Source organism: Palaemon carinicauda, chromosome 1 (genome assembly GCF_036898095.1).
Source record: "Palaemon carinicauda isolate YSFRI2023 chromosome 1, ASM3689809v2, whole genome shotgun sequence".
Lineage (NCBI taxonomy): Eukaryota > Metazoa > Arthropoda > Malacostraca > Decapoda > Palaemonidae > Palaemon > Palaemon carinicauda.
In genome coordinates, this window is record NC_090725.1 from 237,590,552 (window position 1) to 237,605,365 (window position 14,814).

Consider the following 14,814-nt stretch of genomic DNA (forward strand, 5'->3'; position numbering starts at 1 on the left):
GTCCAACTTGGTGGGGAACGAACTAGAGAGAGTACTTTGCCCAGTAAGAGCTCTTAAGTACTATTTAAGACGGACAAAGCCATTACGAGGACGATCAGAAGCTTTATGGTGTTCTATCAAGAAGCCTGCTTTACCGATGTCTAAGAACGCAGTTTCTTACTACATCAGGCTTCTGATTAGAGAGGCACATTCTCATCTGAAGGAAGAAGACCTTGCTTTGCTGAAGGTAAGGACACATGAAGTTAGGGCTGTCGCTACTTCAGTGGCCTTCAAACAGAACCGTTCTCTGCAGTGTTATGGATGCAACCTATTGGAGAAGCAAGTCAGTGTTCGCATCATTCTATCTCAAAGATGTCCAGTCTCTTTACGAGAACTGCTACACCCTGGGACCATTCGTAGCAGCGAGTGCAGTAGTAGGTGAGGGCTCAGCCACTACATTCCCTTAATCCCATAACCTTTTTTAATCTTTCTCTTGAAATACTTTTTATTGTTGTTTTTTGGGTTGTACGGAAGGCTAAGAAGCCTTCCGCATCCTTGTTGATTTGGCGGGTGGTCAAATTCTTTCTTGAGAAGCGCCTAGATTAGAGGTTGTGATGAGGTCCTTTAGTAAGGGTTGCAGCCCTTCATACTTCAGCACCTAGGAGTCGTTCAGCATCCTAAGAGGACCGCTAGGCTCAGTAAGGAAGACGTACTTAAAAAAGGCAGAGTAATAGTTCAAGTCGACTTCCTTACCAGGTACTTATTTATTTTATGTTTGTTATTTTGAATAACTGCTTAAATGAAATACGGGATACTTAGCTTCTAATGTTAACATGTATACTGGTCTCCACCCACCACCCTGGGTGTGAATCAGCTACATGATCATCGGGTAAGATTAATATTGAAAAATGTTATTTTCATTAGTAAAATAAATTTTTGAATATACTTACCCGATGATCATGAATTTAAGGACCCTCCCTTCCTCCCCATAGAGAACCAGTGGACCGAGGAGAAAATTGAGTTCTTGTTGACAAGAAGTACTTGAGTACCTGCTCACAGATGGCGCTGTTGTGTACACCCCCACCTGTATAGCGATCGCTGGCGTATCCCGACCTTAGATTTCTGTCGGGCAACGGAGTTGACAGCTACATGATCATCGGGTAAGTATATTCAAAAATTTATTTTACTAATGAAAATAACATTTTACATCTGAAACGGCTACATGTTCCTTACAGCTTGGTTTTTTAGCTAAAAACGAGCTCCCTTCTCGTCCTTGGCCCAAATCGTTCGAGATTCCAAGCCTGTCCAGTTTGGTTGGAAACGAACAAGAGAGAGTACTATGCCCAGTAAGAGCTCTTAAGTACTATTTCAGACGTACAAAGCCATTACGAGGACAATCAGAAGCTTTATGGTGTTCTATTAAGAAACCTTCTTTACCGATGTCGAAGAACGCAGTTTCTTATTACATCAGACTTTTGATTAGAGAAGCCCATTCTCATCTGAATGAGGAAGACCATGCTTTGCTGAAGGTAAGGACACATGAAGTTAGAGCTGTCGCTACTTCAGTGGCCTTCAAACAGAACCGTTCTCTGCAGAGTGTAATGGATGCAACCTATTGGAGAAGCAAGTCAGTGTTCGCATCATTTTACCTTAAAGATGTCCAGTCTCTTTACGAGAACTGCTACACCCTGGGACCATTCGTAGCAGCGAGTGCAGTAGTAGGTGAGGGCTCAACCACTACATTCCCATAATCCTATAACCTTTTTTTAATCTTTCTCTTGAAATGCTTTTTATTGTTATTTTTGGGTTGTACGGAAGGCTAAGAAGCCTTTCGCATCCTGGTTGATTTGGCGGGTGGTCAAATTCTTTCTTGAGAAGCTCCTAGATTAGAGGTTGTGATGAGGTCCTTTAGTATGGGTTGCAGCCCTTCATACTTCAGCACCTAGGAGTCGTTCAGCATCCTAAGAGGATCGCGAGGCTCAGTAAGGAAGACGTACTTAAAAAGGCAGAGTAATGGTTCAAGTCGACTTCCTTACCAGGTACTTATTTATTTTATGTTTGTTATTTTGAATAACTGCTAAAATGAAATACGGGATACTTAGCTTCTAATGTTAACATGTATGCTGGTCTCCACCCACCCCCCTGGGTGTGAATCAGCTACATGATCACCGGGTAAGATTAATATTGAAAAATGTTATTTTCATTAGTAAAATAAATTTTTGAATATACTTACCCGGTGATCATGAATTTAAGGACCCTCCCTTCCTCCCCATAGAGACCCAGTGGACCGAGGAGAAAATTGGTTCTTGTTGACAAGAAGTACCTGAGTACCTACTCGACAGATGGCGCTGTTGTTGTACACCCCCACCTGTATAGCGATCGCTGGCGTATCCCGACCGTAGGTTTTTTCTGTCGGGCAACAGAGTTGCAGCTACATGATCACCGGATAAGTATATTCAAAAATTTATTTTACTTAGGAAAATAACATATTATCTCCGAATTTATCATGTTAAAATAGCCTGGCTAAATGTTAAAAGTTATGCCACCACAACATGGGTACAATATTCGAATATCAGGTCTTTTGTTAATTGGACAAGGCAGCCATAATTCTTTGAGTCATGGTAGACATTGAATTTTCTTTTTCAATTCAGGCTGAACAATTTAAAAAGTATTTTGTGATTACTGCAATACCTTTTTTTTCTTTTTTGAAGAGATGGAAATTGCCAGTGGCTCCTATCGTACTCCTTCAAGGAAGATGTCCTTACGTCGTAAGCGGTCCATGAAAATTGAAGGAAATGGTGGTAAGTCATATCTTGCCTAGATTTAATTTTAGTTAATTGAATTTATTAATTATTGGTAACCTGTATATAGCCAGATAATAATATTGTAGGACATAATACCATATGTTATTGGGTGTGCATTGAATACTTATTTGTTCATACATTATTGCAAACCTATGTTCTTTAATAGTATATTGATTCAAGTAGAGCTGGAACTTCAGGTAAAATTTATAACAATGTGTTGGCAGTAGTCGGTGATTACCGGTCGGTGGTGGGGAGACCCTTTCCCCCTTGCTGGTACTGTACACTGAACAGTCACGTTATTCCAGATGCCGAATAACACAGATGATCTATAAATGTCTCTTCAAACTTGTCGTTTTAAATTTTTCTATCTTTTTTCAGTGTGTATATGCTTACCAATGCTGAAGGCAGATCTGCCTGGAAGTGTTGGAAAAATGCGGCACTTTTATGAGTGGCAGGGAGGCGGATCCTCATACTTTGTGCCCTTCATACAGTGGGGATGTGTGCCACTCTGATTCCGTCTGTGAGGAATATAGAGAGTGGTAACCCTCCCAGTGACAGGTGTATGGCTGGAGACGGAAGAAGGCTAAGCACAATTCTTCTTCCTCATCCTCAAGGTTGAAGAAATTGCCTAGGCCTCATCCTTCAACCTCCAGTACTTAACCCTCTGACCCTTCTTGCCGGTCTCTTCGGGAGACAAGATGGGGAAGAAGGGTGGCAAATCAACTCTTACACAAGTTTTGAGGCCTTGAGAATTTCCTGTTTCCCCTAGTGAAACAGGTGAGCCTCTCCCTTGAGAGGATTCTCTTGAAGTTTTTTTCATGATTCCAGTTGACAATGCTGTGCTATGCCTTTGGAATTTCCTTGGGTTACAGGGTACTCGCTTCCGAGAGAAACTAGCCTTAGTGCTTAATCCATCAAAGGGGAATAAAACTTATACATCTTATGACATTGACTTTGAGACTGAGTTACTCAGGCTATCAGCCTATATTCCACCCTTAGGTCAGACTTCCTAAGGAGTTTGACGAAGGAAATAGTATCTGGAGGAACAAGCTCTCCTTCCCAGTAGATACCCTGTACCATAATTCTTTTATGTATGATGAGTGTGCTTACAAATATTAATGCTTATGCTCATACTCGTGAGCACTGTATTTCAGATCGCGCTGTTGAGGTTAGTGGTCTTTGACTGGGTATAGCATGCAGACGTACTATCAGGTTAACAACCTTGATCCTGTTTAACCCACAGCTAAATAAATGGCCCCTTTAGAGTTCTATGATGTACTGGTTACCACCCCTTGTTTTGGTCTTGGGCAAGGGGACCCATCGAACAAATGAACCTTAGGTGAATTTTTGCTTTAGTGCATTACAATTCGAAACCTGTGATAATGATAATGCTGAGTTTATGCAAGGATAAGACAAGCAAATTAAAAAGATATATTTATTTTGTAAAGTTAATAAAAACTCGTAATTCCTATAATCCTTATGTAAGTTATGGACAAAAAATGTAATAACAATATTGAAAACAATCTCATGGTTACATGTCAACAGTTACAATAAATTGAAATACACCTGGAATGTAGACAGCCATACATTGTTTGTAATAAATATGGGCACCATTAAACAATGACTATAACCAAATTGGTTATATGTATAGTAGAATATTTGCCAATCAACATATGTAAGGGCGACTGGGACTGAAAATCGGCCCTGGAGTATTGTGATTGGCGAGCGAAGAGAGTCTACTCAGTTTGGGCTTCAGAGAAATATTTGTTAAATAAACAGGCGTGCATGTATATATAATCCACTTAGTCAAGCAATTTATGAAAAAAAAACTGCTATAATGTACACTGTCCAATAAAGTTACCATGTCATAGACCTGTATCATTTGTATATAATTAAACACATTGTTCATGATTCAAAACATTTTGAATACAGGTATTGAATGAACATTTTTAAATATGTAACTTCCCTGGTAGTTTATATATATAGCTTAATCCCGCCGATTTGTCGCGCGCACGACAGACATTCAAATTTCGCGGCAATCACCGACTAGGTGGCCAGTGGTCATACCTGAGCGCCCTCTAAGTAGGCAACTGGAACCATTCCCATAAATCTTCAGAAATTCCCTGCCGTTGTTCGAGATAACATGTCGGAAATTCGCTTCGTTGTGGGTTTGCTTTGTCTACAAATTTGGTGAAGTACCTATTGTTTGATTTAATGTTTATGGCTTTCGCTGATATTGGATTTTCCTTTCTTTTTCATACGAATAAGATAGTTTTTTGTTGGTCCAACTTGGACAGTTTAATTTAACTTGATTTTCAAGATGGCTCCTCTGTTGTTAGATTTTGTGTGTAGGGCTAGACCGACTTCCTAAAGCTGCTTTTGATCCCCACTCAGTATGTATAAATGCAGAAGGCATGTGTGTATTTTTTCTTTTGAAATATGATCGCTATGTTCATAAGCTTGAAATGGATAGGATCAATGAATTTTTCCCCCTACTTTAATAAACTAACGAACAACTCTTAAAGATGTAATGGTGGAAGGAAAAACTATGACGTCACAATCATGTGACGTAAACTCTTAGCAGGGCGAGATCTGAATGCCGTGAAGGAATTCAGTTCGCCATCGCTATGATGTCACAAATCATGTGACGTAAACTACGTAGTATGACTTGCAAATATGTAATTGTTCCGTAACTGGAATACAAACCACGCTATTTATTAGGGGTTATACTTTCGGCGGAGCTGAAATGACGAGCCATTAAAATTTAGCGAGGGTTAACTACCCACACCGCTAGTTAGCAGGGGCAGGGGGGGGGGGGTAGCTTGCTACCACTCCCGTTCACACACCTGTGATTTAGTCACTTTACTTTTGGCTCGGATCGAGAGCGGTTGTTTCCTCTCTCCCTCCTCGCCTATTCTGGACTGCCTTTAATTTTTGTCTTTTAACTTACTTTTTCTTATACTTGTATATATATGAAAACGTTCTTAATGTTTATGTATATATATGTGTATAGAAATGTGGTAAGTTTCCTTTTCAGTGTTTGTGCTGTGTGTGATACATATACGACAACGACACTTGCGTAGTAGCAAGGCCAGCACAGTTCCACTTCGTGGGGAACGACCTCTCCCTCTCTGGTCCATCGGTCTTCCCGTCGGCATATAACCGTTAACTCGGCCACCGCAGGGGAATCGTCATCGCCTGGACCCTCTTCATTCAACTATTGTCTTCGCCTTTTCCCGTTTTCCTACGGGAAACATGGATTCTGAGCGAAGGGAATGTGGCCTTTCAAAGATTGACTACGGTCTCTCTCTTCTCGAGGTCGTTCACCTTTACAACAACAGCGTATTATTGGGGAAGCTCCTTTCCCATGCGCTGGTTAAGTTGCTCTTCCGATTGTTTGTCTCAATTATTTTTAGTGAAAATATAATCATATTTTAACTTTTCAGCTTTCTCCGTGGGGAACATTTCCCTTCGGAGGGTCAGTGGTTCTCACTATTAGTGAATATTCTTAGCTGATTTAAATAATTGTAATTCTGTTTTTATTACAGTTACTGCGTTCCCCCCTTCTCCCGTGGATGTCGACTGGGGAAGGAAGGGCGCAATACTTAATTTTATGCTTGCCCTCTTCGGACTTCCTCTTAGGGAATTTGTTAAATAATTAATTTTTGAACATTTAAACTTACCCGCCGGTTATATATAATAGCTTTTATTCTTCTGTCGGCAGAAATTCAAAACTCGCCACAATCGCACAGATATGCCAGGTATACACTAGCGCCACCACGGAGTTAGGTCAAACCATCCCTCCTAGTATCAGATTTTTTTCTGTCGCCATATTGGCTACATAGAAATGGAATTACTCGTGTTTAACCTGGATTTTAGTAGTACCTTGGTGATGTACTCTTGTTAAGGTTTTGAACAATCGCTTATAAGGCTTTTGTTTAATATGTTATCGCTATGTTATAGCTTAAAAGGTAAGATTAAAAATTTTTCAACCTATATTTGACTGACGAAAGCATAGGGAGATAGGTAAACATCTCACCTCATCGATGACGTCACAGTCATTTGACGTAAGCTTGAGTATGACTTGCATTTTCTTTCTTTTTCTACAAAGAATGATAAGTTAATACTATCTTATAAAGTATTTAGTTATATAAAATGAAAGGATTATATTATTTTGAGAAAATTTTTGTCCTTTTGGTATGCTTTCTTTGGATAATCTTCGATCTGTTTTAAAGATTATCTAGCGTTCATTTTTATTTATGCTACGCAGTCCTCAATCTATCGTTACAGTAATACTCTTTGTATCGATTATTTATGCTACGCAGTCCTCAATCTATCGTTACAGTAATACTCTTTGTATCGATATTTATGAAAAGTACATTTTTCTTTAAAAACTAAGTTTTTAAATTATATTAGATAAAAGGAATATGTCATTTTCCAATTACAGTATATTGGTCCTTTTAGTATTTTTTCTTTAGCTAATCTGTTTACAAAGATTAAAGAGAATTAGCGTTCGGTTAATTTTTATATGACGTAGTATTCATGACAATCGATATAGTCACACGATTCTTTGTATCGTTGTTCACTTGTTCGTTTTTGGAATACTAAATTTTTTCGTATATTTATTAATGTTCCAATTGTTAAATGTGACTTTTCATCTTATATTGGATCCCCTTAATATTAAGGGTTGGTTTGAATATATAGATATATATTCTTTATTCCTATATCTATTCATGTAATGTGTTAATATTTTATATTAGATATTTTGTTACATTTGATATGGGATTCAGTGACTATTGCATTCCCATTCAAGCCCTTGACAGAATAGTAAGTTCTCCCTCTACGGGCGTGTATACTTTTGGTTTTATACCAAAGAGTCAAAAATTCAAATTTTTAGTGCTAAATTAGTGCAGTGAATTTTATTCAATACAGTGGAGGGTGCTTCTGTTCGGACCTGTCGTTATCCTAGCCTTAGACCTCTTTCAAGCTCCCGGACCCATGGGAGAAGTTAAGTCGAGCGGCGAAGGGAAGCGAGAGGTGTAGCCGGGAGCTTATTGTCTTGTAAGACCCGAGCAGAAGTCCCCTCGAGCGTTTTTCTGTTGACGATCCCCAGAACGCTCACCCTCGCCGTAGGTAAGGCGAGGTAAAAGTGTTTTTTCTAAATTTAAACGATTGCGCGCATCAGGCGCGAAGCTGAAAACTAAATTAAAATATTTCTTGACAGGTAATGAGCATTCAATGTTCTTACCTCTTTAAAAGAGCTGAACTTGATGGCGCGTGCCAAGCAGCTGAGCATGATGGCGCTCGCCAGTTGGCTGAGCATGGCGCCTCTCACCAAGCTGAGCATGGCGCCTCTCACCAAGCTGAGCATGTCGCCTCGCACCAAGCTTAACGTGACGCCTCGCGCCAAGCTGAGCGCGACGCCTCGCGCCAAGCTGAGCGTGATGCCTCGCGCCAAGCTGAGCGTGACGCCTCGCGCCAAGCTGAGCGTGACGCCTCGCGCCAAGCTAAGTGTGACGCCTCGCGCCAAGCTGAGCGTGACAACAACAGAGTGTTGGTCATCTAGCTTTCAATAGACGCGATCGGCATAGCTCCGAGCGTCTGGATCGCGAGAGTTGTTTAATTGCAAGTGAGGAGAGGAAATAAATTATTGTTCTGAAAGTCACGTGGCGCTGAGCGTCAAGAGCTTGCATGACATCAAGTAAAACTTGATGTCTACATGACCATGAGCGTCTGGCGTTGAAACTTTGTTACGCCAGGCGCCATATTAAGAAATAAATATTAACTAGAAAGATATTATGTTCTCAGACCAGGGCCTGCTTGAACTAATTCTTGGTTGGGAGAGCTAGAATTAAACCTCTAAAGCATTGAGGTCAGAATTCAGAATCTTAAGAAGTGGACTCCTAGGAAACAAGACATTTCTACCTAGGTTAGAGACTAGTAGGAGGAAGGGAGTGACTTTCAGAAACTCATGAGAGTTTTCTGAAGTTTCCATTTTATTTTGTACCTTCTGCTCCTCGTTCCGCCTTCAGAGTTTTTCGCTAAGGAAGACGGCAAAGGAGTCTCTGTTTATCATTATATTATTATTGCTAGCCAAGCTACAACCCTAGTTGAAAAAGCAAGATGCTATAAGCCTAAGGGCTCCAATAGGGAAATATGGCTCAATAAGGAGAGGAAATAAGTAAATAAATAAATGATGAGAATAAATTAACAATACTGTAAAGTATGAACGAACATAGCGTCAACTATATATACAAGAGTCTTACGACTTGTATATTGTGTTGGAATATAACATCAGATAGTTATACAAGAGTCTCACTGTTCGTATAATGTATTGGAACATAGCATCACTAGATATTGTTTGTATCTTGTGTAGGAGCAAAAGTATCAGCTATATTTAATGTCCAGACATAATATATGCAGTTTTAATTGGGATAGAAAAATTCTGGCTTATACTTTTATTTTAATCAATTGTGGGGCGAAATAAGATGTAAATACACATTGAAATTCATTTATTGACAATAAATGAACAACATAAAGTAACATGTGTAATATATATGTTAATATATGTAATGAGAAACATACTAGTCAACATAATACAGAAAATTTTTTTGTTTCCACCTGAAAGGGAAAAATATTTACTAGTGCTACACATGAATTTGAAAATTTAATAAATTTTCCAATATAGATTTCTGTAATGTTGAATATTATCAACACTGTGTAAAGTATACACGGCACGAGTGTTATCTGTATATTTCTCCACCTGAAATAATTTGAACAGTCCTTAGTGTCACCATGGTGACACTCACTTCACCAGTATTGCACTGGGAGGTGTCAACACCTTCACCCGAAAAATTGAGAGTCCCTATCAATTCACTGTTCATCGCAGCACTAGACAACTGGTTTTAATACACTACCTGCCACCACCACATAATGCTTCAGTTCATGCACTTGCTTCGCATAATGACTGTAGAACACTCTGGATGACTTCCATCCAGTGTATGAGCGAAGATGCTCAAAGTCCATACACTGAAAAAAGTTCTGTGATGAAGCAATTTTCCTTGGATCATACCTGCGGGTGTAATGTCAGGATCCGCTCTGCGAATAAAGTAGGTGAGCTTCGCTCTCAGTTGTTTTAGGGATAAGTTTGATCCTTAAGTTTCTCCTTTAAAGAGCTGTCCTCCCCTTAAGTCTGAAGTTCTTCAAAGATAGACCTTTAGACATTCCACTGGACACAGCGAGACATCTTCCTTCAGAGGGCAGATTCTCCAGGGACCCCATCTCTTAGTGGGTAGCTCGTTCTTAGCGAGAAAGGTTGGATCAGGAAAAAGATTTAGTTCTCCCGCTTCTGTGAACTGAATATGGCCCTCATCTCTGGATAGGGCCACTATTTCACTAAATCTAGCCCCCGAGGCTATAGCGAATAGGAAAATAACTTTTTGAGTCAAGTCTTTCAGAGGGCAATCTTCATTGTTCACTGTTGAAGCATAGTGTAGGACCTTGTCCAAGGACCATGAATGGGTTTTGGAGGGGCTGCACATGCCTTAGGGATCTTGTTAAAGATTTCATTCAACAGGTCTACTTGGAAGGCGTATAGTAGAGGTGTAGTCAGAGCCGACTTACACGTAGTTATTGTGTTGGCTGCCAGACCTTGTCTATGAAGGTGGATAAAGAAGGACAGACAGAAATCCATTGAGATTTCTTTTGGTCCTTTTGTTTTGACGAAAGCAACCCACTTTTTCCAAGACGATTCATATTGTCTTCTAGTTGACTTAGACTTGTATTCTTCTAAGAAGTCTATACTTCCTTTTGAGATCCCAAATCTTTTCTTTACCGCTAAGGAAAGAAAATCATGAGATGAAGGTTTTGGGTTCTCTGTGATGAAGCGAAGACAGTCGACTTCTGGACCTGTTGAGACAGGGCTGGGTCCGGAAGAGGGACCAGCCTCAGCTTCAGTTCCAATGCCAGAGGGAACCAGTTGCTCTTTGGCCACTTGGGAGCCACAAGAGCTGCTGTTCCCCGAAAGGATCTCAACTTGTTGAGGACCTTCATTAGGAGATTGGTCAGAGGGAACAGGTAAATCCGGTTCCATCTGTTCCAGTCGAGGGACATGGCGTCCGTTGCCTCCGCTAGAGGGTCCTCGTATGGGGCTACATAACGAGGTAGTTTCTTGTTGTTGCTCCTCACGAAGAGGTCGATCTGCAGTTCCGGGACTTGATGCAAGATGGAGGAGAATGAGTCTGCGTCTAGGGACCATTCTGACTCTATCGGAGTGAACCTGGATAGAGCGTCCGTCGTCACATTGTGGAACCCTTGAAGATGAACTGCTGACAAATGCCATCTCTTCTTTTCCGCCAGGTGGAAGATGGCCAATATCACTTGGTTTTTTGGGGCGATCTCGAGCCTTGATGATTCAGACATCTCATTATCACTTCGCTGTCCAGGATCAGCCTGATGTGGGCTGATCTGCGAGGGGAGAGTTTCTTCAACGTCAAAAGGACTGCTATGGCCTTCAAATGTTGATGTGGAAGGTCTTGAATAAAGAAGACCAGGTTCCTTGGACTTTCCGTTGATGGGAGTGACCTCCCCGTCCTTCCGTCGAGGCATCCGTGTGGATGGTGACTGAAGGTGGAGGTGGTTGCAAGGGCACGGTCCTCTTTATGTTCTTGGCCTTCGACCATGGCTTGAGAGAAGTGATCGTAGTAAGGTCGGTATCGGTCTTCTTTGATCTCTTCGAGTGTTTGATGCATACCTTCTCCAGACTCCTGATGCATCTTTTAGTTGTGCTTTTAGCACTGGGTCTGTCACTGATGCAAACTGGAGAGAGCCCAGTACTCTTTCCTGTTGGCGTCTTGAGATCCTGTCGGATTTCAGTAGTCTCTTGACAGATCCTGTAATCTCTCTCCTCTTCCCTGGGGGAATGGAGAGACGGTGTGACTTCAAGTTCCAATGGATTCCCAGCCATTGAAACTCCTGAGCTGGAGAGAGTTGAGACTTCTTGATGTTGATCTTGAATCCCAGATGTTTCAGGAACTTGATCACTTTCTTGGATGCTTGCATACAAGCCGTCCTGGATGCTGCCCACACCAGCCAGTCGTCCAGGTATGCTACTACCTGAACGCCTTCTAGGCGTAGTTGTTGAACGACTGCGTCTGCAAGTCTCGTGAAGATCCTTGGGGTTATGTTTAGTCCGAAGGGCATGGCTCTGAAGACATACTTTTTCTTCTGTAGCCTGAATCCTAGGTAGGAGTAGAGAGGGCGGTTGACTGGAATATGCCAGTAAGCATCTGCCAGGTCTATTTTGACCGTGTACGCCCCTTTTGGTAACGGGGTCCTTATGTGTTTAAGGGTTAACATCCTGAACTTGTTGAGTGGCGACAAGTCTAGAATGACTCTGAGTTTGTCTGAGTCCTTCTTGGGAACACAAAACAGCCTTTCCTGGAATTTGATGGACTTTGCCCTCCTTATTACCCGCTTGCTCAATAGTTCTCGGGTATATTCTTCTAGTAAGGGGGTCGAGTGTTGGAAGAATTGAGGAAATGATGGTGGAGCCTCGCTCCAGCTCCATCCAAGTCCGTTTTTGATTAGGCTGTGGGCCCAAGGATCGAAGGTCCAACGATCCTGAAATTGTTGGAGCCTCCCTCCTACCTGAAGCATCTCATTGCTTCTGTTTTCCGGAGGATTTACCTCCCTGACCGCGTCCTCCCTTACCACCCTTACCTTGTGAGGGGTATTTAGAGGAGCCCTGTTTAGAGCCTCTACCTTTGGGACGAAAGGTAGTGGTCTGCCTCTCAAACGCAGGGTTAAATGCTGGTGACTGCGCAACCAGCTGCTGAGGTACCATCCGGTAAGTGGTTGGAGGTTGAGCAACCACTTGGGGCACCCCGGTCATAGTGACTGTGGGATGTTGTTGTTGTTTGGCAGGCCGAGAGGGTAATCTAGGTCATTTAGTCTTCTTCTTAGGCTGGGGACCCTCATCTGGAGAAAACTTCCTCTTAGCTGACATGCCCCACTTCTGGAGAAGGTTTCTATTCTCCGTGGCGGCCTTGTCAACTACCTCCTTGACCGTTTCACATGGGAAGAGGTCCTTACCCCAGATATAGGAAGCTATTGTGTTTTACCACTGCTGAAGCAAACACACACTCTCTACATGCCCTTCTGGCTTTAATAAAGCCATACAGGTCCTTGACCAAGGTAGGCATGTGCATCTTGGCCATGACCATGTTCATATCCGGGGTGCTATTTAGGCCTGCAGTCATCTTTAGACAGTTCTGTAGGGATAGAGATGCCGCTAGTCTTTCCTTCGTTTCTTCCTCCCTACGCAAGAGAAAGTCAGACAGCTTTGAGAGATTTTCGTTGAACTGACGTCCAGCGATATCTGCCTCCAACTTCCCAACTGAGAAGGTAAGGTGGACTTCCTTCCAATCCTTATCCTCCACGGGCAGGGCCAACGACAGAGGTCTACACTCGTCGAGTGTAGGACAAGGCTTGCCTGTCTCTATTGCCTTGACCACAGCTTTAAAAGCCTTTGATGTAAATGGAAAGGCTATTGAAGCTGGAGCAAGAAAGGTAGGATGTTTCTTGCTGAGGGCTGACACTTTAGAATTAGTGTAGCCCACCTGCTTCTGGCTGCTTGACAAAAGAGCCTGTGCCTTGTCATGGTCAAATACTATGACCTCCTTGGGTTCTGTCTCTTCCTTCAATGCTGGTTCCAGCTTCAGACGGAGGAAGCAGTCTGGGTAAGCATTAAAGCTTGGCCAGAACTGAACATCTTCGATAGGGACGGCTCCCAACTTCTCTGAGATAAAGAGTTTGCCGTTTGTGATTGGCATGTACTCTGCATACCTCCAAGGATTAGTTTCAGAGCAGGTTGGGAGGTCTTGAACTCTGAGTCTCTTATGAGACCCACGGGAGGCGGAGAGTCGAGCAATTTGCCTTTCCAGTTTCGCCTCCCTTTCTTCGCCTTGTTTGCGAATGCTCTCCATCAGTACCGTAAGATTTGCCAGTGCCTGTCTCATGTCATCTGTTGAAGGTAACGGCTCCAGAGCCGGCACCGACGGAAAGGACTCTGATTTGAGTTCATCATCTTCTTCAGGAGTCGGTGTAGACTCCTCCTCGACCCCTTGCCTCAGAAGATCCTTCTCTGTGTCTGAGGACACCTCAGACATCCTCTCCTCTTGATGGATGTCCATGCCTTGTAATGCGTTGGTGACTTCCGTATCTACGGCAATCTGGACGCATGGAATATCAGGTCTTGGCTGGGGTATGACAGCTTCCATACCCGTTTTAGGGAACAGCAAGTTGTGCATCCTTTCGTTAGGAAGGTACGGTCCCATTGCGTTTTTCTCTAACCCACGTACAGTACCCATCTGCGCAGCTTCTCTCGTGCTGCATCCCTTGACTCCGCTGACTTGGGGTCATCAAAGGCTTTGGTACCCATCTGCGCAGCTTCTCTCGTGCTGCATCCCTTGACTCCGCTGACTTGGGGTCATCAAAGGCTTTGGTAATCAAGGCCTTGCATATTTTGCAATCCTGGGGCTCCCAGTACCGAAGAGCTTCCTTAGAAGTGGTGCAGGGGACATGAGCTCTGCACTCTACATGGCCGCAGAAGTCCTTACTCCTGACATTGCAGAAGATGACTTTGCACTTCACTTGGTCCTCCTGTAAAGAGAGGAAATTTAAGTGAGTATGCGGTAGTTTATCTCACCTGATAAACAATTATGTAAAATATTACTATAAATATTTTAATTATTATAGCTTAGATAGTCAAGCTAGAAAGGAACTAGGAAAGACACATACTTGTGTTTCCTGTCCAGCCAATTGCTGTGACCTCCCCCAAAATTAAAGCCTAGAGTCTTCCTATTCAGGAAACCCAAGGGAAGGGTACTAAACCCTAGGGGTAGATAAGTGTAACTTAACACTAACCCTTCCCAAGGTTTTAATAGTGTGGGGTAAATTTTTAACTGACTAGCTATCAGTGTGTTGAAAGAAATCTTTTCTTTCAATATATGACTGGTCTCAACAATAGACT

At 42.3% G+C, this 14,814-nt stretch overlaps 1 protein-coding gene across 1 annotated transcript in view; it reads left to right on the forward strand.

The window, feature by feature from the left end:
• Positions 1–2,692: 2,692 nt before the first annotated feature.
• LOC137654487 (titin homolog) overlaps positions 2,693–14,814 on the forward strand; it is a 136,965-nt gene continuing 124,843 nt past the window's right edge. The window contains exon 1 of the mRNA XM_068388155.1: positions 2,693–2,780. Coding sequence (XP_068244256.1) covers positions 2,693–2,780 — 88 coding nt within the window. The remainder of the gene's footprint in view (positions 2,781–14,814) is intronic.